Genomic DNA, 27,373 nt, shown 5'->3' on the forward strand with positions numbered 1-27,373 from the left:
CTCATATTTAAGTGGTATGTAGCCCGATTGCGTTTTAATTCAGTGATTTAGGTCAGCTATTTATGGCAAATGGATGAATAGGGGGGAAGATAACAATCTTTTTTTAAAGCCAAATTTAGGTATTGCACAGGTACTGTGATGTTAAATTTGATTCTGACTTTTAGGATTTGTTACATTAAAATAAAATAATAAAATGTCAATATTAAAATTGCTTATCAAACATACTGGCCCCCTTTAAGCTGTAAAATCAATATTGATCTCTATGAATGCCTGAGTACCTGAAAGTGTACATTTGGACTTATCTACATATACACAACACAAGAGTGACTGATGTAATATTCTCACTCCTCTCACATCTCCTGTGTGCTATTCATGTGGTCACATGACCAGGTAAGGTTGCTCTTCTGTCACACGCGTTGTGCTTGCTTATGCATGTATATATATCTGTGTGTGTGTGTGTGTGTGCAGAGGAGGGATCTCAAGAAGAGCTTTAACTGGGATTATCAACCATCTTCATGTTTTCGTGGATCAAAGGCCACAGGCCGGGTGGTCTAGTGTGTGTCCAGAAGAACACATGAATCTTCTAGTCCAACTCTTAACAGCTTGCTTCTCTCTCTCTCTCTCTCTCTCTCCCTCTCTCTCTCTCGTCTATGGTTTTATTTCAAAGCCCATGTAAGGCAAGCATTCAAGAATACTCAACAATGACAAAACTATGGTGCTCTACTTAGCTGTGTTTCATCATTGTTGAATTAAGTCATGCCAGTAAGGCTGTATCCCTCTGTAGGGTTTGACTGGGAAGTCACATGATACACCTGGCCAAGAGCCTTGTTTATAGCAGCTGCGTAGTGCGATGAAGACTTGCAAAGACTAGCTGTGTTCCATGGGACATGATGCAAGCAAGTCAGAAGGGGACTGGCCTAACTAACACACTGCTGACAAGTTAACCTAGTCTTGCTCTTCATCCAGCACTCACTCCCATGCCAGGGATATGGAGCAAACTGAAGCCAGGGGTAATGACAAGGACTTATATGTTTAACTTGAGCAGGAATGGCTTATTGTTGTGCTCTTCTGCCTGAAACTTTCTTTTTGTCATACATTTCATCTTGCCTGGGGAAACCGTCTAATGAAAACATTCTTGTTGTGCCATGTAGTAATGAAGCACTGATTGTGTGTAATCTTCCTGGCTGATTTAAGCCTCCATCATATGTAATCATAAAGTTTGGCGTATTGCAAATGTAGCATTACTTCACTGTATTTAGAACATTTGGCTTGATCGTGTATGGGCTCATCAGAATCAAGTGAAGGGCCTGAATGACTAAAATGGCTCATACAATATGATAGAAAAAAAATGTATTTAATTAACTTCAATTGAGCTGTTTCTATAATACTATAGAATAGGACAGTTTAGTAAGTAAAGACCTCAGGGCTCTTTTTACTTTAATAATTACTCATACTGGACTTAAATTTAAAGGTAAAATCCACCGGGAAACAGGATTTACATTCTACTGTTGCAATAATTGTTGCCAGATAATTCAATATCTACAACACCTGTCTAACAAAGAGCAAATTAGAGCACCAGTACTTGAACTGAGGATGTCATCAGGTGACACTTTTTGTGTGCATTGGCACTGAAATAGTGACTCATGGTTTCTGTTTCAGAAAAATGCATTTTGCTTCCAGCTGTTGAGCAGTTTTTCTCATATTCCAGTAAAACCAGTGCTGTCATAGTGTCCTAGCAGTTGTTCCATTATTCACAATAATATTAGTCATGAATTTGTTAAAAAGGGTATAAGTGTTTTCAAATGGCGGATATCTCATCTTGCCATAGAACTCTTTAAGTACATATTCTTTGTGATTTGTATACTGTGCTGTTCAGTACAGGAGTTATAGGAGGAGAGAAGTCAACTCTTCTGTGCATTAGTATATTTCAGTCTGTATAAATATGCCGTCTTATGAGTTGGCCCAATCAGAGACAATGATGATGAGTAACTTAAAGCAAAGTAATCAACAGTGTCTGGGTGTGTGTATGGCTCCACTCAGCCTTTTTTCATTTGTTTTCTGAACCTGACACTGCTCACTTCGCTGTTCTGGCAAAACACTGAGTGAGAGAAACACAGTATCTACTGATGGAGCCAGTTCTTTAATGGAAGGCGCATTGCAGCTGGCGATCTGCTGTTGTAAGCCTAAATATGAGTTGCCAATATGCATTATGCTGATGAAAAGATCAGATTCTGCTTTGTTTTTTTCATACAGACATTGTTCTGATGTGTTTAAGTTTGCAAGTGTCCTTTTTAGAACTCTGTGTATGTCTTTGTGTCTTTGTCATCATGTTTAATCTCACTGTACATACTGTAGCCTTGATCTGTTCGTATCCTTATCCTTTGTTCATAGCAGTTGTGTGTGCGCAGGCCTGTGTGCATGTGTGTAGTCACAGCTTGTGTAGCTCTGTGCCAGTATGTGCCACAGTGAGTGCTGGAGATTAGTGAGAGCATCAAAGCAGCGAATCAGTGAAGCAGTGTTAGAGCAATGCCTGAGTTTACTGCCCCCTAGCCTTCTGTCATCGGCCACACCTAGTGGAGAACAAAGGGAGCGGAGGCTGGCACTGATTGGAGTATGGAGAAAATGAAGGAGGAGGAGAGTGGGAAGCAAAAGACAAAAGAGGAAAAACAACGATTAAAAACACTGGGAATAAAAAGACCTGGCAGGGATAGGAGTGAGAAAGGAATGAATGCTTAACAGGGTTTTTCCTGCTTTCAAAGGCTTTTTTGGCTGTTCTTCTGTCCATTAGGGCCAGATGATGTCACATGCAAATGTTCGTATTAGTAATGCCATCCGCTGCACCAGTGTTATGTTGTGTGTTTTATAAAGGTAAATCTAAGACATTTCACAACCTTGTTGATGTCATAGTGATTGAAGTAAAACAGCAATGTCACTATTAGAATGAAATAAAAGGCTCAAATGATTTAAGGCTTTCAATCTTTTATGAGGGGCCATACAAGCCATAATACTTTCTGGCCCTCTTACATACATACATTCTCCTTTCATATACATATATCTGCACTCTCACATACATACATTCTCCTTACACCCACATATTTTCATTCTCATATTTATATATTTTAACGCACACATTCATGACCGCACATCTACGACAATGGCTTTCAGGAGTTCACCTGGAACTCCCAAACCGCAAGTAAGTCTGTTTCTCTCTGCCTTTGGTTGTTCACATTGAGCCTAACACTAGCCAGCGTTAGCTGTCACATGGTTAGCGCTAGTTCCAGCAGGCTTCTACCAGACCAGCATAACGTTAACTTTAACCCAGACCGGTTCTATGTGAGAAAACAACGGCAGAGAGAAACAGTCTTACTTGCTGTTGGGAGTTTGCGATGAATTCATGGAAGCCTTTGTCCTTAGTTTGCGGTGATGACAGAGGCTTAGAGCGGACAAGGGGACGGCTGGTTTAGGAAGAATGACGTTCTGTATGCAGATGTAAATCAAGCTCTGCTTGCCCCCTCCCCTCAGTCACGACCTCGAGCTTCTCAGCCAATCACAGCGCAATAAATGAGCTGCCATCCGTTTCCACTATATTCTCCTTCACACATGCATACATTCTTCTCTTACATGCATATATTTTCTTCAGACATACATACATTTTATTCTTACATACATATATTATATATAATATTAAATGTATACATTGACTGCATGTGCATGAGAGCAAATGTATGAATGTGTGCTTTAAAATATATGAATTTGAGATAATGTGAAAATGTGTGTGTGAAAGAATGAAAATAAATTAATATGAGAGTGAAAATATATGTATGTGAAAGGAGAATGTGTGTATGTGAGAGGGTCAGAACGTATTATGGCTTGTACGGCCCCTCATAAAACACATTGTACCCTAAAGTAACTGAAATAAAATAAAAATCAACCAGAAATATTTTTGGGTTCTCTTCCTCGGTCAAAACCAAAATGAGAGTGGACTGTAGCAAAAAACATCCAGAAATGAATGTGACACACCCTGTCTGTGAAGTAGTACACAGTAAACTGTAACCAAAACTGAAAACAGAAAAAAATGCAAATCAAACAATGTACATGCCTGTAATGCACAAACATGTACAAAGATGGAGTTGGACAGAAGGATTAAAATTCCAAAGTAGAGATGGATTGCAAACAAATCAAATAAAGGCAAAAGCGGGAAAAAGGAAAACAAATCATTGCAATTAAACAGGCAATTACCCAGGCTTTCTAGGTTTTAATCTCAGCAAAGAATATTGCACACGTTGCCTTAAGACTTCAAGCCAGTGGGGACAAATTATCAATAAAACAGACTCAGGAGGGGTAGAGACAGCCAGAGGCCATTAGGATGAGATCGAGGTGACAAGGATTGAAAAAGGGACTCAAAGAGGAGAGGAAGAAGTGATGAGTGAAATGGAGGTATAAAAAGGAAGCAGGTTTAAAGGGAAATACCTTGCCAGTGCAGAGATGGGCCAACAAAGGGGACCCTGGGGAATGTTTTGGTTGGCCCCCACGCACAAGGCGCTAGTGGCTTGCTAACTGGGTTTGACAGGCCTGTTTTGACTGGCTCCTCGGGGAGCAATGTGTTTGAGATAGACAATTACAGGGGCATTTTGTTTCTATATCATCCAAGAAGCTGCTGTCTTTTCCTTTCATTCTTCATTCATAAGAGACACAGGAGGGATATTTACCTTTTAGTCACATGGATGCAAATCTCTACATGCTGGGGGTTCAAACACCCGGTCCTGATTGATGTTACTTTTTCTTTTGAATTGCAATTATAAATGAAAAAGGAGCTAAATCACTGCTATATATGATATCAAAATAAAACTTGCACATAGACCCAAATGCATGTTTTAGTATGCATATGAACATAGAACTTGATTGTGTGTGGGTCAAGGCTGTATAGTTAATCCACAGGGAGCAAGCAATGTGCAGAGTCAACAGTGTCTGTAATGAAAGAGAAAACCAATAAGACTTTAACGACAACAGGGAACTCTTTTCCCTCCCCATGCAAACTTTGTATACCTCTACCCCTTTGTCATTTTCATCCCTCTATCGCTATCTGTCTCTTTCTACTGTTGTATCTTCCCACTTTTTTTGCAGTTGTATCAGTTGTCTGTCTCTCATTCTCCTTTGTAAGTGCTGAGCTGAGCTAAATGTGACCCTGGTGATGGTGAGCTTTGCTTGCTGGCTAAGGTACGATGCTGCTATCTGAGCTGAGGGGGGAGTTTAGGGGTGAGAAAAACATCATCATGTGGATTCCTCTTGGAGGTCAAGTAAATACATTAAAGGGTAAGCAAACAAAGAGGAAGCTTGGGCAGAAGCTGTTTTTGGCAGCAGCGCATTAAAATGGGGGATGGGAAAGGGAGGCAGCAGGATGCAAATCTGTCATAGCAGGTGCATGTTAAAAGAAATGGTTAATGCTGTATTAAGGGTTTAGTTACAGAGGAAAACAAGCCTATATAAGACAGTGTAGTCCCTCATTCGTCCAGGAGTGTTCTATCATAGAAAAGGTTGACTACGACTGAAACCTTTTCTACGATAAAGCCTATATAAGCTTATTTTTACTTAATAATATGGGTTTGAGGTACGCAATGAATGAAGGCAATTGTAAAACAAGATTTGGGTTATGATTTAACAAGGCTACTTTAACCTCTTCCATCTCCACCCTCCCTTCATTTTCCACCCTGCCCCTGTTCTTCTCCCATTTTTGAAACCCAAATCCACTCAAATGTGGCTTTGATCTGGGTACTAATCTTCGCCACCCCCATTCCGCCGCCCCCTCTTACCCCTCTCCCAGGCAGCCTTGGTGTGACCAGCCATGTGATAGCTGGGACCCCATCATTTCCCATTACTGTGTGGCTTAGTGCATCTTAGTCAGCACCTCCTACCTTGAACCCCTTAGCTTACTGTGTTGGAGGTCTGTTTACCCCGTGACTTTAAACTAATCTCCCCTCTAACTCCCAGCTAAACCTCTCAACCTTCATTGCCTGTCCTCCCCTCCTTCATGGGTGAAAATTATGCCAAAATAGACAACTGACATCTAAAGAAGAGTCACAGAAATATAAATCACATTTTCTATCATGCACACTTTAAATGAAACCATAAATACTACTGTATACTATTCTGTCATCATCTTTATTGGGTGAAGTGTTAATTCTCTTTGACTTTCTGTCTATTCCCTCTGCTTTGTCTTCCTAAACCATCTGTTTCACATCTCCAAAACACCACATTAGTTCAGCTCCCTCTCTCTCTCCCTTGCTATCCACCTTTCCTCACGCACACTTCTTATCCTAACAATTTCCACTCCTCCCGACACATACTGTATGCAGAACTTTCACTACACATCACCACCTCATCTCTCAGTATCATCCCTGAGATGAGGACTCCATCGAAAAGGTTGGAAATAGCATCTTTGTTGCTGCTGGTTTCTCTTTTTCGACATTGTAAAATCTATCCAACTTTTACCATTTTCTACATTTCTTGTGATGGCATATCTTTCTATCTACTGTGAACATAAATTAGCTAAAAATTTCTGCATGAAGTAATCAGTGCAGTGCTAATTTATTTTTTTTCTTTTTGCTGTAATGATGTCAGAGACGATGTGGTAATGATTCAGCAAAGTGAACGAAAGCAGCAAAGATACAGATAGCAGGAAAGATGGAGTGATGAAGATAGAAAAGGCCCCTCAATTAATCAGAGTCACTGGAGTCTCATTATTTTTTTCTTTGAAGCTAAAGTCTCTCAATGTGGAGACTATTCAGCTTAAACTACTTCCAGTTTATCTCTGCTTCTTCGCCTCTATTCAAACAATTAAGATTTTCATTTTCCCAACATTCAGATAAAGCAAAACTGTCTAAGCATTCAACATTCCGTTGAATACCTGTGGCGTCCTTTTATAGCTTTTTATTGGAGACAATGGAGTAATCAGTGGCTCAGGCGTTGTCTGCCCAGTTCATGTCTGCAGTGTTTGTGTTTGTAGCTACTACTGTGCTGTTCAGTACTTGCAGTGGGTCTTTGTGTTGAGAAGTCATTTCCCAGTGAGCTGACTGATGAAGTGTGGACGTGCAGCTGATTTAAGACTTTTTTCCACATGTCTGTAGGTGTGCAACGCTGACCTTCTTCTCCTTCTTTTTTCTCTTACATTCTCTCTTTCCCCTTTTCTTCATCTCTGCCTGATTTGCTCCCTGCAGGAGTTGGCTGTGTCTCTGACCCCAGGGCTGCATCATGCCTAGCCAACCTGTTTTTCTTGGAAATTCCAGTTGGCTGAGCTAGCTGTGGAGGATGGGATGATAATGGGGAGGGAAGACTGCGCACATGCGTGCTTACCCTGTGCACATGAATGTGTCTTTAATGGATGCTCTACATCACTGACAACCTGGTTTACCAAGTGTGTTTTGGGTTTCATGAGGCCTCTGTAGCTCGCTTTAATCTGATAGGTTCCCTGCTGTTTGGCTGAGCCATCACTGTCCACACTGTCTTTTGTTTGTGCTGAAATCAGAGGGACAGAGAAACAAATGAGAGAGAAAGTTGCTGACCAAAGGGAACAATTAACTTTAATCCTGTCCCAGGAAACTGATGAGAGTAGATGAAAAGCATGAGGACCAAATAAAGGAAAAACAACAGAGAAAGACAAAGATTAAAGCAGTTAAGTAGCTTTAGACAGAACAGTTTATCCCGAGAATAACTTGGCTGCCACTTTTAAGCACGGTCAAAATTCTGGGTATCAGGCTTTGATCCCACACGAACTGTGATTTAACAAGTGCTGTAGGAATCAGGACTGTGTTTCTCACCACTTCCTCATATTCACCTCACATGTGCGGAGTCAGGAAATTAATTTAACAAGGATAAGCTAGTTTTTCACCCCCTCAGGCTGTGTGTGAATATGTAATCGCAGTGTCTAATATCCCCCCCACCCCACACACACACACACACATACACATGGAGGCTTTTTGTGTCTCTGTTGGTCAATTAAGCAGAACTTAGTTATACTGTAGGCACACACACATGTGTGTGTGTAGAGCAGACAAGGGTTTGGCTCCTGAACCTTCAGCAGAATAAAGTTAATCAATAGAATTCATTAAGATGTAATTGCTTTGACTGCAAGCTGACCATTCAGCAGTTTGTGTGTCTGTATGAGTGCAAAGTTTGCATGAGTGTGTGTGTGTAGGTTAATGAGAATAATGTGTTTTAACAGTACCTATCTGTCTTTAAATCGACAACACACACCATGTGTAGCAGCTGGAGTTTGTGACCTTCAGGGTCTTGCATGGGACCCAAGTAGTTTAACCTTCTCAACATTAAATTTGTTAACTGTGTTTAGTTTCATCTTGCCGTCGACCCTGATACTAATGAGCATTAACACAGACAGAAGAATGTCTTTATGTTTCTCTCAACAGTCACTGATCGGGTGACCCATCTCTGACTCTGTCTGTGGGTCAATGAGAGGCTAATCCAGTTATCATAGCTGCCTGTTACTCCTAACTGCACAATGAACTTAGCTCCATTGTCAGTCAGAGGTCCAATATTAGCAGTCGTTAAGCTTTGCTGCTTGTTGCTTGACCATTATTGTGCACATGACTACAGAAAATGCACAAGGTCAAGGCCATGTACAGTAACATACAGTACTGTAGCCTAAACAGAAACATTCACATACGCATGAATGCACTGATGCACCAATGAGTTTTGGTTAAACAATATTACTGTTAGCTGGTGAAGATCTTGTCTACCATTAACAGATGTCTGCATTCATTCAGAATACAAACATCTGTAGGGGAGCAACAAAACTGAGGCATCAACAGCAGCAGGCAAGAACACCTTCAACAAATGTAAATGTTTATATTGTGCAGAGAAACATTTGACTAATAATGTTACATGGAAATGGATGTCTTAATCCAGATAGTGGCTGCAGCTACAGAACATACGGTTATATCCTGATTGAGTGCGATTCTAATTGATTAGCTGATTGTTTCCAAGTTTGCCTTTATGAGAGCTGAGAACAATCGCCTTGTTTTTAGCACTGTAACAACTTGCTATTTTTTATTTTATGCAGCCAAATGTTTTGAAAGGTTTTTAAAATGGTTGTTAAAGTTTCATAGATGGTATGCAGGCCTTCATTTTAATGTGAACATGAAACCAAAATTGGAGCTGCAATTTTTTTTTTATTTGTTGGCATGTTGCCAATTTGCCAACCAATTTAATTAGCTTATTTAAATATTTTGTATTTAATAAACATCTGTGTTGGTGTAACTCTGCCTTTTTTCATTTATGGGATCTGTGAGACACACTGCAAAAACTATGTTTCTAAGTCAGTGAGATAATCTTATATTTAGATTTAAAATCTGGTCTGACTTGATTTGAGTATGGATTGAATTATCTAGTGCTGACTCCGCGCCTAATTAAAGTAAATGTCACTTGATTTGTCTTAATTAGCAATTTTGGTTTGGCTAGAATCTGCATGTTTTCTGTAAGTCTTGCCTGTGTGTTCTGTTATCTAGAAACAAGAATGACACTAATCTTATTTTAAGTTTGATCCCCTTGTATTGAGTATTAAATTGCTTGTAATTTAATTAACTACACTAAACAAGAATTCCTTGAAATGAGCCTTCTAATCTTATTTTAAGACTTCTGCTAGCTGGACATCCTGTCTTATTTAAAGAAATCTTATCAAGTGAAAATCACTCAATCATTGCTTAATTCAAGCAAAAGAATGCTCATATCTAAAATGTTTTCACTTAAATTTGACAGGGAATTTTTGCAGTGTAGGAACAAAGAGAGATCACAGCAGCTGTCATATACAGGCCTGTTAGTGGTTTACCTCTTTATTCTGACCTGGGTTTCACCCTTGTTTAAGACTTTTATAATGCTCTATACAGTGTATGTAGATGTGACTACTTTGATACACAGACACTATATATTACAGATCCACATTGTCATATTTTCTACTTTACTGTTTGAAGTGTGCAGGCTCGGTATAAAACTGTGCACAAACACGCAAACACACACGGACCCTCTGGTTTAGAGCTGCTGTGCCTCTCTGCAGTCAACATCTATCGGAGTAACCCAACACCAGATGTAAGCTCAAAGCTCAAGGGGTGCTCCTGCTATCTTTTGCTATCGTCACATCCCTGAGGTGGAGGTCACTAACTGCCTGACCTCAGTCAAAACAAGGGAAAGAGGGAGCGACATGGAGAAAGTACAGACGTCAACGAGGGATTTAGGTGTAAGAAGCAGAAATAGACAAAGAGGAAAGAAAACGCACATACACACAGCTGATAAAATCTGTGTGCTGATCTGCCATTCTTAAAAAAAACCCAAGTTAGATTAACTATGCTGAACCCTGGAGTGTCACATGACACAGTTTTTTTTATTCCCTTTAATCAAGGCTGCCACACTTTTTCCTTTTGTACAAAGACAACAGGTGTTGCTCCCTCCTCTTATACCTTATTACACACACACATGCACACTCATCCTTGTACTTTTATCTTTGTGAGGACCATCATTGACATAATGCATTCCCTAGCCCCTTACCCTGACCTTAACCATCACAACTAAATGCCTAACCATAACCCTAACCCTCACCCCAACCATAACCTAATTCTAACCTAACCCTTAAAACCAAGTCTTAACCTTAGCCCTTTGAAGTTGTGAGGTCCGGCCAAAATCAGAATTGAAATGTCCTCACTTTCCAAAAATGTCCTCACTCAAAAAGCATGTTTCAGTCCTCGCTATGTAGCAAGTACACACACACACACACACACACACACACACACACACACACACACACACACACACACACACACACACACACAAAAACACTCATCTCTAGGGGTCAAGGATAGAGAGGCGCAGCTGGAAGTTTGGTTCACCTTTGACCCTTAAGAATCACATACTGAATCAATAATACAACACACATGCTCACAGGCACACAGTTTGTAATGACCCTCATCCCTGAAACTAATATTGTCAGATGAGTATTGGCTCTTTGTGTGACCATTCTGGAGGGCAGAAAAAGATGGTTTAGTCTGTCCGCAATAAAGCCAAGATTACTAATAATGATAAACACACTCTGCCTTATTAGTGTGAACCTCCCACATAGTTGCGTGTTGGTTTACAGATCGAGAAATAAAATGACACTGAAACATAAATGTTTACATGGAGAAAATCAGGCTTCAACTAGCCTGGAAGTCTGTATGCATCTAAAAAAAAGCCCGCTGCTCTATAGAGGGGGACTTGGTTTCAATCAGATTTACTTTATAAACCTGTGATTTAGTTTGAATTGGAAACATGTCAGTATAGAATCCTTTAACTCAGGTTTGGCTAGATTTATTATATGCTTAGCCCCTGGGCGGAGATAGTAATAGATAAATAATGTAATAAGTCTTTGAGTTAAAGGCTTCCATCTGGCAACTTACAACAATGCTTAGCCACGGCAGTGCCGTAGGCGTAAAACACAAGGAATCATTGTGGCAGTGACAAATGATTTTTGGAGTTTACCTCTGTGTTTGTACAAGGTCGGCCATTTTTATCTGCCATGTTTTGAGCTTTTGGTGGCGAGTGGGGAGTGGTAGAGAGATGTTTGTGGCTTTTCAATGAGTCATGTTTGGATTCTCTGCTCAAACAAGTCTGCATATCACAAGACAATATTTTGTCTAGTGGCCAAAATTGATATGTCCAAAATTCTCAAGTTGCCTTGATGTTTTACCAGCCAGTTACATTTTCAAAATAGCATAACAAATCTAATTTTATGTTTCACAATATACAAAACTCTTCAAATGTGCAAAACAAACCCTTCAGTGACTAATTGTGTTAGGTTTTACTTAAAATTTGCTTGAAATGATTCATGTGGACAGCAACGGTAAACAATATGATCATATCATCACAATATGATGTCACTAAAAGTCAGTAAATGATAATATTGAATTATGGTCCAGCCACAATTACGATATCTAAATGGTGATGGTAACGTGCCACTGTGGCTGTTGATGTTCCTGCCACAACCAAAATTCAGTATTATTTGGCTGAAGTCTGGTGTTAATTCATTTACATCCATTGTCCATAGTGTTAGAGCTCACTGTTGACATGGTGACTGACGAGGCCATGATGAAACTGTCCCATGGCTTCAGGGATCACATCCAGGAAGCATGACTAAATGGGTGGAGGGCTACAGAGGCTTAGAGACACTATTTTAGTTTAGTGGAGCGAAGCCGTGCAATCAACAGGGATAAGTCTGAACCTTTGTGTAGCATGTTTAGAAGGTATTGTGTGTATCTCTATTTGCGTATCAACTTGAACCATGTTATTGAGAGGGCAGGGCCACTGGCCCCAGATTGAAAAAACTTTGTCTAAACATCTCAGACTAATATAGTGATTGTGGTAATAATGTTTATTTTAAGATTGTAAAACATCAGCTTTATCAGAAAAACTCACCCACAGAATGTAAATATGAAGATAATAGATGGTTTTCTAAGCAGCACGTACCCGATTTACTACCACTTCAAAGCTTTTAAGCTTACTTTTTTTTAAACATTTTGTCTCCACTTTGATAAGACTTTGAAGTCTTTGCTGATGATAGAATCGTATTTAGAATATTTTAGATATTTGGAGGAAGCTGACATTGACTTTCTCCACTCCTTCAGCAGCTGTCTTCATGATAGATTGTTCAAATCACACCTATTGATCTCCTCTTTTGTGTGCTTTTTGCTCTGACAGATGGACTAATCAATACCTAAATTATTCTTGTGCTTCAGTATGAACCATCTTTTAGCCTCTTATCCTGTTCCCTTTCTCTCACTCCCTCTCTTTCCATGCAGACATGCTATGAATATAAAATACAAATTAGAAACAATAACCATCAACAAGATGCTAACCCTCAAATTCCAAGTGCCCGCTCCCAATGATATACTCTTAACAGTGGTCATAGAGTCACACACTCCTCAAAGAGAAAATAAAAATCCTGTGGTGTCCCAGTGGAGGAAAAAAAATTAAACAGATTCCACACTCTCTCTGTCTCTTTGTGATGTTTGTATTGGATAAACCACCGAAATGCCCAAAATGTATATATACACACAGATGTCTGCTCCCACTCTGGGAGAAATGCTGCAGCAGAAACACAGATGCATCCTCCTAAACACATACTGCTGTTTTAGCTAGTTAGAGGATTTGAAATTACCCAGAGTGGTGTCCCCAAGGCAACCGTGGGCCACTCACTCTCAATCATTCATCCTCTCATTCATCCAAAAACCCAGCAGCTCAGACAGTCTGAGACAGCACTCCCTTGTCTGAGGTCCAACTCCAGTCGGTCTTTGTGCTTTCTCACTCCTTAATTATTGTTTTCTCTTCATCTCTGGAGCAAAATTACAACTGGAAGACAATAAGTGACAATCATTGCTCACTTTATATGACAGATCTCACTGCGTAAATCAAAGATGATGGCCTAGAGAAAACTTTTCTTTCATGCATTCTGTTCTCTCTGTTTTAACAGCTTTGTGCTTCACTTCTGCAGTATTTTGCTATTTTCAGAATACATAGAACAGTTGCACTGCTCATCAACGATGTAAGCCTCATCGTCGAGCCTCATTAAGCTCACAAATGTCTGAATTTGATTGCTGATCAAGGATCACTTCCAAGGGCGCAATGTTGATTTCCCTAATTATGCTTTAAAAAAAAACTGTGCTTCTCAGCTGATGCTGAAGAGTCTTGATAATTGTGGGCCATATTGCCTCTATCGTGTGCAGGCTTAAATCCATTTAATGACCACCACTGTGAATATATGGTGACAATTTTTATTCGTCTCTGTGGGTGGTGAACATGCACATTCACCCTTCAACTTTGACACCTGAGCCCAAGCTCCTCATTAGCTTCCCTGTTAGCCGATAGCGACAATAAAATCCCTGGTATTTCACAGGTATGCAGATCTGTTGCTGGCAGCTGCTGCGCCAGCCAGAGTGAGTCTCGCTGAGGCCTCAGACACAGACAGAGAGACAGGGTTTAAACGGCTATAAATATTTAACAGTAAGTAAAAAATAGGGCTGATTTCTGCGCTGATTAGGCCAGCTGTCAGTCAAGGCCCACAGGATTCACTTTGAAAAGAAGGGGGGGGGGGGTTAAGAGTTGCCACATTGCAGGGCTTTGCGCAAGATAGGATCAGTACCATCTAAATCCCCTGTGTTTCTTATCACTCTTCAGAGTCCAGTAAGGTGATGTCATCCCTCTATTGTGTTCCTTTATCCCTCTGTCCATCCCTGTAACTAGCTTTTTTATCTCACTTTTAACCTCAATTCACAGTCGACTTCCCCTCCTTTCTTTCTCTACCTGTTTTGAGAAAAGAGATGACAGCATGTTCTTGATCTATAGAACTAATGGTGTATTGGTGTACAGACCTGGTATAATTGCTGAGTTGTAGTACTGGAAATTAGAACAGATTGCACCCCTGAGGATTTCCTATTCCAGTTACATATTTAAATGTAAAGGGTTTCTCTAGGAGAGTCTGGAAGGTAAAACATAGCAGACTCATATATAACTGAAAAAAGCATTCCACATATAGGGATGGGAACCTCCAAACATCAGACATAAATGTGAGATGATTCGCCTTTGGAACAGACTTGTGAATACGTCTGAACAATGGCTCCTGAACAACATATGATGCAGCCCAAAGATAAACTTCCTAACACACACCACATGTCTGCATGTTAAACTCCATGGGCTAAAGCTGTAACTCTACGGTATAGTTTACTGTTTAGCTTTGAGTGTGGAACATCTACAAATTTGTCCTGCTTGTGGGAATCAGAAAGAGAAAGAGGCAGAGAGACCTTTTAGTGGCCACCATCCCTTATTATGTTCATTAATAATATTAGCATTCTTTCTTCCAAATATAGAAGTCAATCTCTCTCGCTCCTTCTCTTTCACCTCCCTCCCCTTCTCTTCCCTTCAGTGGTTTGATGTTCTTAATCATTTCCAGCCATGAACTCCACATGAAAGACAACAAGCACTTGCCGTAATAGGGTGCTGAAAGTATGACCGAGGGAGAGGACAGAAAAGAGGGGAGACGCTAAAAAAGAAAGCGGAGGTCAAGGGAGGAATGGCGATTGAACGAGAAGCGAGATGAAGCCTTGGTCCTCCTCATTCCCATTTCAAGGTCTCATGTTATCATTAGCCCTGCCTTTTGTTCCTTTGCCAAACTATTTCCCCCTGCTCTCCCACCTTCCCCTCCCTTCTCTCCTTCCCTGCCATATATCTTAATTGTACCCATAGAGCCTCAACTCATTCGCAACAGAAAGGCAGAAATTGATTTGGAGATTTGAGAATGCCTAATATGAGGAATGCAGCTCACTGGAGAGCAAAGGAATGTGTCAGTGGAAAAAGAGCAACAAAGTTAAACGAATGTTTTAGCTCTAACCGACACTCCAACACAGTTATTGCCTTTAAATCCAGACTCCTACTTCAGTTTGTTGTAAATAACTTCAGCTGCAATTATCCAACAATGATGCATTCGGCTCACAAGCTCCAGGTCTATCATGCTCTTTTATGGTCATTGCTGCTGTAAGATGTAATAAATTACTTCTTGGATCTAATTTTCATAGTTTCTGTGATTACTTATATCAGATGATTTGAATGCAGATAAATTTAAAAAAGATAATAAAAAGATAATCTCTAGGGTTCAGAGATTGCTAAAAAGCTAAATCGTCTTCAGACGATTGCATTTCGGCCAATGCGTTCCGCCTCTTTTGCTCTCCACACGGACTGTTTATCTGCATACAACCAAAGCCCGCTCCTATGTGATTGGTCAATACTACTCAGGCTACAAACGGAAACCAGAACACTTCCGATACCAAGATCTTGTCCATGCCTACAGATTCTGCATTCTTATGCAGATATATGTTTATAGAGATTATGACATCCCTAAAAAATAAGTCAGATAGGGAAAGAAACATGAGCAGTCATGGTAAACAATCAGCAAGGTTTTAAACAAACTCCCAGATTTGACAAACTTGAAACACAAAATGAAGGCAAATGGCAAAACAATACAGTCTGAAAATTACCAAAATTATTATTATTATTATTATTATTATTATTATTATGATTTAAATGAGGAACTATCTGATCAAAGAAAAAGTAACAAAGACTAAGAATCAATGCCAGTTCAACCCAGGGTACAGTGTCATCATAACCCCATAACAAATGATAGCCAAAACTACTAAAATAAGACACAAGTTGTAATAAACTAGAATCATCCTTTAAATCTGCATATAGGGACAACATTTCCATTAATATGAGGCTTCTTCTTGGCCTATTTGACCTCTTAGATGATGATTGCTTTATAAACATCCAGGCGTGGCACCAGTTAGAGGACGAGTAGATTAGATTGGGACAGCTCTCTGTGTTTTACAGGTTTTACTATGAAAGCCTATAGAATCTCTCTCTAGCTCTCTTTCATGAGAAGCTATAAAAGTCCAGAGCCGCAGCAGAACTGCAGCTGCGTCCGAGAAGCCATTCGCAGACTCCCTCTGACACTAACGGATGTTTTACAGAGACAAACTGCAGAGAACAGCAGGATCCACCTGGACCAGCGCCCACATCTGGAGAAGATGAGAATAGAGGAGAGGAAAGTAGAGAGGAGAAAAGGGATAAAGCCATGAGTATAATGAAAGAGAGAAGGACAGAAAGGGAAAGGGGTGAACAAGGACAAAAACGACATAATCCAGACAAAAAAAGACAACAAAAACATAATCCAGTATAGGAAGAACAAGTCAGCTGATGTCATACCTATCACTCTTGAGGTTTTGGGATAGATGTTGGCCCTCTGGCATCATTAGACTCTACCTGTTAATCGACACCATATCCCAGAAAGGAGACCACTCCCTCTCTGCAGCATTAAATACCACTGACAGATAACTCTGGGTGACGTGTGTGAGCGTTGAGTTCCAGATAGGAAAAGGTTAGATGTGTGTCTGAGATCTAAGTGGACCCCTGGAGAGCCATCCACCCATGTCTCTGCAGAAGGAGAACAAGGGTGACAGTGGGAGCACATGACAGAGAAAGGTTAAGTGGAAAGGTAGAGATACAAAGAGACAGAAAGAGAGAGTGGTTGTGAAGTGAAATTAATGATGAGGTCTGGATCTTTGCTAATGCTCCAGTGAGTGATCACTCCTCTACTGTCCCAGCCAGGGATGAATGGCTCTCTATGGACAAAAAGCTCCAGGCCTGAGCCCTGGCTGAATCCGATACTCGGCACGCTCTTCCTGAATGTTTTTCACATAGTCCTTACCGGGCTGACGTGTGCTGTGTGAGACTTAGGCTGTGTCTTTTACCAGATATTTAGTAGCCGGTCAATGAACTACACCATAGGTAAATCAAAGTCCTGTATGAAAATCTTAAACTGAAAGCATGCTGAATGAATTTATGTTTGTATGTATTACAAATTCAGATGGTTGGCAGATGCTTAACTGAAGCAGTGCATTTTTAAGTCGGTTTGTGTTTTGATGATTTTTCCACTGATGAATGCTCTGAAATGCCAGTACATATCCTCAGAGTTAACCAACCCAGGTTTACATTCCCTTGTCTGACATTAGTTGCCTACATATTTTTGAAACTAATTTGAATACCCACATATAAAATATTTTTTATTTAGGAGTTTAAAATGGATCACAACCATACAATCAATGATTACACCAAACTAAGATAGATGTGACCTTTATTTAGTAATAGTTGATTGTACTGGAGTGAATGTAACATCTAGCATTTTTTGAGTGAACAATTATATAATTTTTGAAACCATGATCACTGTGTCCTTTGATTTTTGTTACCTGCTATTATCATGTTTGGCAAATGTTTTCTCCACGTTCTCTTTGTGACATCAGGTGGGCTATCAGAGCTCCCACAGAAAATAACCACTTTGGTGGTTTTGCACGTTTAAGCCCATTAACTACAAATTGTGTGTACTTAGCATTACTGCAGACCATTTTCCAAAGTGAACCACACTCCAGGCATTCACCACCTTCCAGGCAGCCATTAGTTTCAGTTCATGCAAATAATGTGTGAAAATCTACTTGCAAAACCACTATTATGGCCCTTTAATATAATAATGACCACCATAGGATGGGAATGTAAAATGGAGAGTGAATCTGTAAAATGCTGCATCATCCAAAACAACTTATGACGCACTGAAGCATTTCAATGTCTTGCTCTAGAGCATTACAAAAACACGGGGACCAAACTTTTGGCCTTTCAGTTAAAAAACTGTTATAACGACTAGACCACCCTACCACCGACAATACACCCACATCCAAAAATCCGTGTAAACGTGGAAGATCCATACCGCGTTATAACCACAAATATCATGGAGACAAGCACTGCGCAAGCATATACTTAAGTGCGAGAGAGATTTAGATGTTGAAAGGTGCGGACTGCTGTCTGCGTATATGTTGCTATGTAGTTGTATGTTTATCACAACGGGATACCTCCAGAGAGTACGATGACGAATAGGTGTGCAGAGCCGAGGCTGGTTGGCTGGTCATGGATCAGAGAACAGGCTCCGGCGTGGGAGGAATTCCTCCCTGGCAAACACCCTCGTCTGGCCTACCAGATCTCTTGATTTAAGAAGACATGTTGAGTGTGTGTTTACTAGATTACCTTATTGGCTTTATAACTGTGCTACTTTTTTTGTCGAAATAAGTGCTGTGAATGCAGGATACAGTAACAAATTATGAGAGGAGGTTTTGGTATTGTGTCGGCATGTCAGTTTGATCCAGCCTTCTGGCCTGTATAGTGTAAACTGAGAATTAGTGCTGTGCTGTCAGATGGATTGACAGGAGGGAAATGTACCGATGACAGAGTTGATCCCTACAAGCTCCTGTCTTTTCAGGAGGGTTGATATGATTTTCCTCTGCCACACATTTCAAACTCTTGTGTTTTGATAATGCTGCTATGTATTCCAGCCTTGGATGTTTGTCTCTCTGTTTTGTCCCTATGCATTTTTTTCTATGTTCTACTTTGGCATTTCAAGTCTGGAACCACATAACCACTGTTCTGCATGTAGTATGTTGCAGCAGAAAACTGAAATCATTACATCTTTTATTTTATAGCTCCCAAGGTTTTCATGAAAGCTGTTTTCTTAGTACAACCTTGTGTATGTCTTGCATACTTTTTCCAGCATGAAGAATCCATACCATACTGCTGAGGGTTTTTAAATTTTAGAGTGTGTGGCGAATCAATGTCCTGCTCTTCTTCTTGTTCCCAGCCTCTATGTAAGTCCTTTCCAGTCCATGCCTCCATTCAAAAGCTACTTCCAAGCATATTTATGTACACTGTGCCCAACCCCTGAATTTCATATAAACCTAACAAACACAGTCATGTCTCCTATGCTGCTTTATCCGGTGTAGAATCTTTCCCTTGTCTTTGTTTGTGATCTACAGACTTTTTGGGGGTAAGATAGAGGTGACAATGAAGTCACCCTATGACCAGGTGGGCGGTCATGGGTGTTTAAACCTCTTTAATTAGATTTAGTGAAAAGGATTGGGTCATCATATAAGCAAGTGTCTCTCTCTCTGTGTGTGTGAGCATGTACACAGTCGTCCAGTTCTCATCACCACAGGTGGCTAATCCATCACAGACAGTCAGAAAGATATGAGCAACAGCCAGACATGAGCCTAGATCCCAACAGATAGTGTTAGTCTCAACACTGTACTCTCTAGGAAGTCCCAGCAATGATCTAAAATTCCAGCTGTAAACACTGATCAAAAGAAGAGGTACAGTATGACCCCTCAAAACCCACAACCGTCTAGCCATGGTAACACTACGACTAAAAACCCTGAAGGAGCTGTTCTAATATTCCTATTTTTTAATATCCTATAGGAGCAACAGTATGAGTCAAGGTGGTAGTGTTTCTGTCTGTCTGTCTATAGCCAGCAGGTAAGTGTAATGGTGAAGACATGTGTTGGTGGGACGGAAGGAAGGTCGTTGCCGGATGTCTGTTGTGGTGGTCCTGTGCTATGTGGGGTTCAGCACCAGGGCATGTAGGATTCAGACGTATGATGAAATCATTAAGCAACAATCACAGACATAAAAAATGTATCTTTTACTTCTGTCATTTTCAATTTTAACCCTTTTTTGAGAAGTTTATTGTGTTTGAAAACACAATAACAACATATATGTGCATCTATAGAAAGCAGACTTATATGCACTTTGAACTGTATGAGGATATTACAACAGAATATTGGGGCCACTATTGAAAAAAGACAATGAAATAAGATTTTGAGAATAATGTAACAATATCCAACCCATAGTCATCGTAGTCATGTAGAATAATCATCCTTTTAAGAGAATAACGTAAAATGTTGCTAAAAAGTCAGAATAATTCAATTGTTTTCCTCACAACAGTTTATTCTCCACAAATTGTTTTCCCCTTATATTACCACTTAATTCTTGAAATATTACAACTTTTTCTAAACAATTTAAGACTTTATTCTTATGATATTACATCTTCATTTTTGAAATCTCACATTTTTTTCTTTTCCAAAAACATGCAGTTGTGACAATGATACTCAGATGTATGACAATCCCTCCCAACTTGTCTTTATCTGTATTGTTCTATCTATCTTTCTAATTGTAATGATCTTTGTATATTGCATTGTGTTTTAGCGCATGTAGCATTTTATCGTATATTTTTTAGTTGGACACGTTAGAATATCCTTCCTTGTCAGAACGATTTTAAACAGTATTCACACAAAAACAAAATTGAAATATTCAAAAATATATTCAAATCTTACTTATATTCTTACTTTTGCCTTATGAGAAAAGACTGTATGACAGAAAGGGAGTGTTGACGTGAGGCCTACTGGATCTTGGCTTGCCTTCAAGGCTTCGAGATATGAGGGAGAATGCTACTTTTAACAAGCACCATAAACGCCACCAAACAATGTTATGGACCAGTGTAAAACTTCAGTCAGAGGCAGGACCCTAGAGCACAGAGGACATTTCCCTTTTGTGTTTTGCAAGGAAATCTTTGTTGTATTATGGGATTTTTGAGTGTTTTAATAGATTAGTCAGAGCATACAATGGTGTGTGTGTGTGTGTGTGTGTGTGTGTGCAGTAGAAAGATGAATGTTAGGTAGAGGAAACAAATGAGGTCAAAGGTTAGGTCAGGACCTCTGTATGTTGCGTGTCTTCAGTTTGAGGTCCTTTGTAGGAGAAATATGGGTTAAGGAATAAGGTTTGAGGTGTGTGTTTAAGTGGCTTTCCCAGTCAGTCAGTCTGTATCTTATTTAAATGCCAGTTGAAAACCAGAACGTGTCACTTGACCTTCTAACATTCATTAAGGTGCCTATGTTGACCCCTGAATCAAACTCACAACCTCTATCAAAACTCTCCTCTCGTTTACTAAAGGTTACCTGTCAGTTCCCTCCCTATGTATCCATGGTTACACACCACAGGGGGAGATCTATCCATTTTATTTTTTACATGCATTGACTGTGATCTATAAAAGTGAATTGCTCTCACAGATGCTCGGTTTTTATAGTACTCTGGAAATCATAACAAGTAGTGCTATGGTGTGTGATATTTGGACAAGTGCAGATGTATGGTCCTGTGAGGTGACTGTATTATGGGACATTATTGTGATAACAGAAAGGCCCTTAGCTCGTATATAATAATTATGACACGTAGGTTTTCTTTCACGCAGATTTCAGGACCTGCTGGGTGTGTTGGTGTGATGCTTTCTGAAATCCTTATGTCTCACGGGCTGTTTGGCACCGGTGGACCGTCCATTTCTTACCTCATGTCTCTTTTCCCTCAGGTGTCAGCCACAGATGAGGATCGTGGTTCCTTTGGTGCTATATCCTACACCCTGGGTTCTGGCTCTGGAAACGCAGTACCAACCCACTTTACCATAGACAAGGAGACAGGCCAGCTTTGCACCCGCACAGCTCTGGACCGGGATGAGGGATTGGACAAGTTTGACCTGACGGTCACTGCAATGGATGGCGTAAGAACACTCTTACCCTTAACTCTAGCAATTAGTATATCTGTAACCACCACTATATGATAAATATGAAGCTACTGCCAGCAGACTAGCTTAACTTAGCACAAAGACCAACAAGGTAACAAAACCTCCTGTAAAACCACAATGTGTCGGTTTTATACTTTTACGTTTTGTACTGATTAAACTAGTGAGATATAATGTGTTAATTAGTAAGATTTAGAGGTGCTGGTAGGTGGATTTTGTTACTTTCAGGCAGAGCCAGTTTAGCTGTTTCCCCCTGTTTCCAGTGTTTGTGCTAAGCTAACTGGCTGCCGGGGGTAGCTTCATATTTACCATACAGACTTAAGAGTGGTATCGATCTTCTCATCCAACTCTTGGCAAGAAAGCAAATAAGCATATGTTTCAAAAAACGACTCCTTTAACTTTTGCATCTTTTGTGCCTAATTAGTTATTACTGAAATAGACTTCTGAAGGAGACCAAAACATTGTTAGACTAAAGTCAAAGCTCTAGTTCTGTGTGTTGGTCCATGACCAAACACATTGCTTGCTAAGTGTGTAAGTCTCCTTCTGATCAAAGCTTCAAGCTGAAGGCAAGATGTGTACAGCTGCACTCAAATAAATCTGATCAAAGAGACATTCTGGACATGTTTGAAGAAGACAGTGTCCTGTCGCTTATCGTGCATCTTCAAAATATCAAGGGGAACTGATACAGCATGACAAAGCAATCAGGGCAAGAGGGAGTGTGGGGGGAAAAGGTAAAGAAGTAGGAAAACAGATCAATTTAAACAGTTTAAATAAGCTTTTACTGTAGGATACCATTTAAGTTAAATATGATGCCTTACCTGACCACGTCACACACTATTTGCTCGAGCATCTTCTCAGTAGACCCATGCACAATTTAAGTATCAATTAATCACATTGGATGCACTTAAATAGGCATTGAAACCCCACACGAGGCGCAATAAAGCATTCTCCTGTGTATACTTGGGTTACATCAAGAAATAGAATACATAACCATTGTTATAAATGTATTATTTGTTGTAGCAGTGGTAGTGTTCATACTTTATACACACACACACACACACACACACACACACACACACACACACACACACATTTCCAGCTCAATTCAGCTGGTGTCTGTTCCCTCCGTCTCGACTATCCCTGCTTTTAATGGTCTCGTAAAACTAAGCCCGCAGATACAGTGTAATGAGTGCAAACTCTTCTCCTAGCATACTTGCATACCAGCTTGTTGTGACAAATGCATACAATGGTTGATTGGCTCCATATTGCAGGGATCTTCAACAGAGAACTCATCGCTCTGTGTTCCTTTACAGCTGCTTCATCTTTACAGTGTGACATAAATCTATTCTCACGGTTTCATAACATAAAAGTCCCAGACTGTCGCTTTTCACCAAGGTATGGAAAACAAATTGAATGTTGTCTTTGGGGATATACAGTGCAGGAAGGGAGGGAGGATGTGGTTTAACTAAAATAGCTATTCTTATGATTTAGTCTCCCTTTGTCTCAATAGACTAGTCAGTTAAGGTCCATAATATCATTACAGCATTGGTGCTGGCTGATATGACCTTACTCCGCTAACGTTATATTTTAATGAATCAAATCTAATCCAAAGAAATTTTCTTTCAGGGTGGTCTGAGCTCAGTAGCCCATGTGCGGGTCTCGGTGGTGGACATCAATGACAACCGGCCCACCTTCTATCCAGTCCTCTACACAGTTAGTCTCAGTTCCCATAGTGCCCCGGGAACCTCCGTCGTCAAGGTAACAGCAAATGACCCTGATGCTGGGGAAAATGGCCGGGTGACCTACCGCACGCTACCTGGAGGAGCCTCTGCTTTCTTCACTCTCAACAAGGACACAGGTATGTGTGTGTGTGTGTGTGTGTGTGTGTGTGTGTGTGTAGTACATCGCTATGGCATGTAAAAGCATGTGATACAATCGTGTGTGTGTGTGTGTGTGTGTGTGTGTGTATACGAACACCCACACATACTGAGCAAATACGGATGAGCTATTGTGAAACATGTCTGCTTTGGAGTGTTTATGGACATGGAGTAATTTGTCTTCTCTACTTATCTTCCTCTACAGGTGTGATTTCTCTCTCCCGCTCACTCCATGGCAAAGCCAACACAGTAATCTCCATGGTGATATCAGCCGAGGACGGCGGTGGTCTGACAGCGCCGGTTAATGCCAGGGTAAACGTGAGTGTGGTGGGAGGTTCAGTGGCGTCTCCCGTGTTTGAACAGGCCCAGTATTTCTTTACTGTGTCCGAGGATGTTCTTAGGGGGACAGCAGTGGGAGTGGTCCGTGCTGCTGCCAAGACAGGTGAGGACACCTGTAGTCTCAAGTGCTCTGTTGAAGTATTTTCTCTTTGCTGTACTATGTGTCAGTGTCCATTCTGCCTTTGGTCATTTCAGAGTTGCTTTTATCAGTTTACTTCACATGACTTGCTAAGGGGAATCTGTTTTATGTGACTCACTTAGTTTCATCTTTCTGACAAGTACCAGGACAAAAATGCACTAATGGGCTGGAGAGTGTATGATGTCTTACCTCTCACTCCGGCAGTTGTACAAATACTCAAGCAACAAGAGCAGACATTCCATTAAAAAAATCACATCCATCACACAGCTTCAGCTTTACTGGGGATTATTTTCACTGTGGCCAGACTTTTATTTTCTCTCAGTATTAATGATGGAGAAATAGATTTGGATGGGGCTGTGATTCTGAGTGGGAGTCAGAATGAAGTGTTCTCAGTGGTGAAGTGGACAGAAGAACACTTATGTCTGTCTGTGTAACTGTACAAAGCGTTCAGTGATTCTATCTCCTCACCCACTCTGAGTGAATCCAGCCCCTCATTAACACTTAGATGAGAAATAAACACACCACATCCCTGTCTACTAAAAGTGGATATGGATCTGCCATGTGAATTTTTCATTGGGTATTTTTGTCACGCATGTATTAATTTAGCTAAAGAAGTGTGGATAATCAACAGCTGTATAAAGTATATTGAAATTCTTTCTGTCCCTTCCAGTGCTGAAGCAATTTTTATCATTATTATTATTCTTAATTGGGACATGCCTTTTCACAATTTGATGAATTTAGCAGCCCTAGTCCCTTTGTCACTGTCTTTTTCTTACTCTCATTTTTTTTTTTTTTTTGCTGTCTGTCTGTCTTCCATGCAGGTGTTTCTAAGGATATCTTCTACTCCATTTCCTCCGGAGACCCTGATGGTTACTTCACAGTGGACAGTGCCTCTGGTACCATTCGCACTGCCCTTCCTCTGGACCATGAAACCTGCTCCAGTCTTGACCTGGAGATCCAGGCACGCTCTGGCTCTCCTCCAGCATTTGGAACCAGTCGCGTACGAATAACCATATCAGACGTCAATGACAACGCCCCCACCTTCCTCCCCTCTTCATCAGAGTCCCTCCTTTTACCTGAGATCACCAAAATGGGGACTGTTATCTACACCATTCAGGCCACTGACAAGGACTCTGGTCATAACGGTCAGCTCAGCTTTGACCTGGTCTCTGCTGGGGCTGCAGGCAGCAGTGGCCAGAGGACGTTTGGTGTTGACCGGGGCAGCGGGGAGGTACGTCTGATTGGGAGTCTGTCATACGAAAGTGTTCCACGCTATGACCTTCAAGTGGTTGCCAAGGATGGCGGAGCGCCTCAGCTTAGCTCCACCTTCACCCTGGTGGTCCACATCCAAGCGCAAGATGCACAAGGCCCCAACTTTGACACCCTGACCTACCGCGTGGAGCTACGGGAAAACACACCTCTCAACACACGTTTCCTCCAGGTTCGAGCGCTCAACAGAGAGGCTTCTGGGAATGGCGGAAGCTCCTCCTCATCGTCATCCTTCTCTATTTCTTACCGCCTTAGGCCTGACGGTGACGCTGCCGGTTTTGGCATCATGCCAGATAGTGGTTGGCTGTTTGTTCGAAGCTCTCTGGACCGAGAGGTCAAAGACATGTACCTGTTGACCGTCCTGGCCACTTCAGGTCCAGGAGGAGTGGGGAGAACTGGCAGTGCCACAGTCAGGGTGACGGTAACCGACGAGAATGACAATTCCCCAAGACTGACCCAGGAGAGGGTGTTCCTGGCTGTCAGAGAGAATCTGCTAGCGGGGACAGGCTTTGGCAGGGTGTCTGCAACGGACAGAGATGCAGGACTAAATGCTCGACTCACCTACAGGCTGCTGCACACTGACAGGCACTTTCAGATTAATGCACAAACAGGTGACGATAACTACCATGACTTTGCTTTTTTTATTTGAATTTAAGATCTGTAATAGTACACTTGAAGCAGTTTGTTGTAATTGTGTTACACTGGATGAAATGTAATTGCTCCATAAGCGGCACTAATACCAGCATGATTTCTCTTGAGGAATTAATGATTTGCTGTTTATCAATTCAATTAACATGTACACCCTAACTACTGCAAGTAATGCAAGCTAAGGCGTTCTCTCCTTCTCTTTTTGTTTAGGTGAGATCAGCACCCGCCTCGCCCTGGACAGAGAGCAGCAGTCCAGCTACCAGCTTGTTGTGGTTGTACAGGACGGGGGTACACCTCCTCGCAGCGCCACCGGTACCGCTCATATCACTGTGCTGGATGAAAACGACCACGCCCCCAGTTTCACTCATGCCAGGCCAGACAGGGAGCTGCTCCTTCAGGTGAGAATGAAGGGAGATTAGATAGATCAGGTGAGGGCAGAGAGAGATCCAGCTGCTTTTGGAGATGAATGTTATATAACGATGAAGTTGCCCTGGACCTCTGTGCATGTTGGAGTTTCTCCAGTGGGGTGTAACTTCAACCCATAGAGAAATCACAGCTAGGATTTCATATGGCAGCAGCAAATGTTTTGTTACCTTCATTCCCAAATGACTTACCTTATACTGTATGATTTCTCTAATAAATATTTGAAAATTGAACAACAGTTTCTTAAAGTTAGTCTAACCCCATGATGTATGAGCAACAACAACTCTCCTTTCATATCATAACAATCATAGTGCTAGAAAGGAAACAAAGACAAGATAAGGAATAGGAATAAACATAATAACGTATATAGAAATGGCATAGTATGTTGGAGAAAGACATTAATATGACTAACGATCCTTCTCCATTGTAGGTGATGGAGGGGCTTCCATCTGGGACATTCCTAGGGACAGTGACAGCTAAAGACCCAGACGAGGGAGAGAATGGGACCGTGTACTACTCTTTATCAGGTGAGTGTCGTAAATAGTCTCTTAGAGTTACATTTTTACATATGAATCATTTCCCTCAACATTCACATATTTAGTGTTTCATCATCATTACCTTAACTTTGAGCTGATAGCCATATCTGTTGCATCCTCT

The 27,373-nt window shown here is 40.9% G+C and overlaps 1 protein-coding gene across 1 annotated transcript in view; it reads left to right on the plus strand.

Moving 5' to 3' along the window:
- LOC122888232 (protocadherin-16-like) overlaps nucleotides 1–27,373 on the plus strand; it is an 85,481-nt gene that overhangs the window by 41,128 nt on the left and 16,980 nt on the right. Inside the window, exons 5-10 of the mRNA XM_044222354.1 lie at nucleotides 21,812–22,000; nucleotides 23,648–23,879; nucleotides 24,104–24,340; nucleotides 25,198–26,256; nucleotides 26,504–26,691; nucleotides 27,147–27,243. Coding sequence (XP_044078289.1) covers nucleotides 21,812–22,000; nucleotides 23,648–23,879; nucleotides 24,104–24,340; nucleotides 25,198–26,256; nucleotides 26,504–26,691; nucleotides 27,147–27,243 — 2,002 coding nt within the window. The remainder of the gene's footprint in view (nucleotides 1–21,811; nucleotides 22,001–23,647; nucleotides 23,880–24,103; nucleotides 24,341–25,197; nucleotides 26,257–26,503; nucleotides 26,692–27,146; nucleotides 27,244–27,373) is intronic.

Source organism: Siniperca chuatsi, linkage group LG14 (genome assembly GCF_020085105.1).
Source record: "Siniperca chuatsi isolate FFG_IHB_CAS linkage group LG14, ASM2008510v1, whole genome shotgun sequence".
Classification (NCBI taxonomy): Eukaryota; Metazoa; Chordata; class Actinopteri; order Centrarchiformes; family Sinipercidae; genus Siniperca; species Siniperca chuatsi.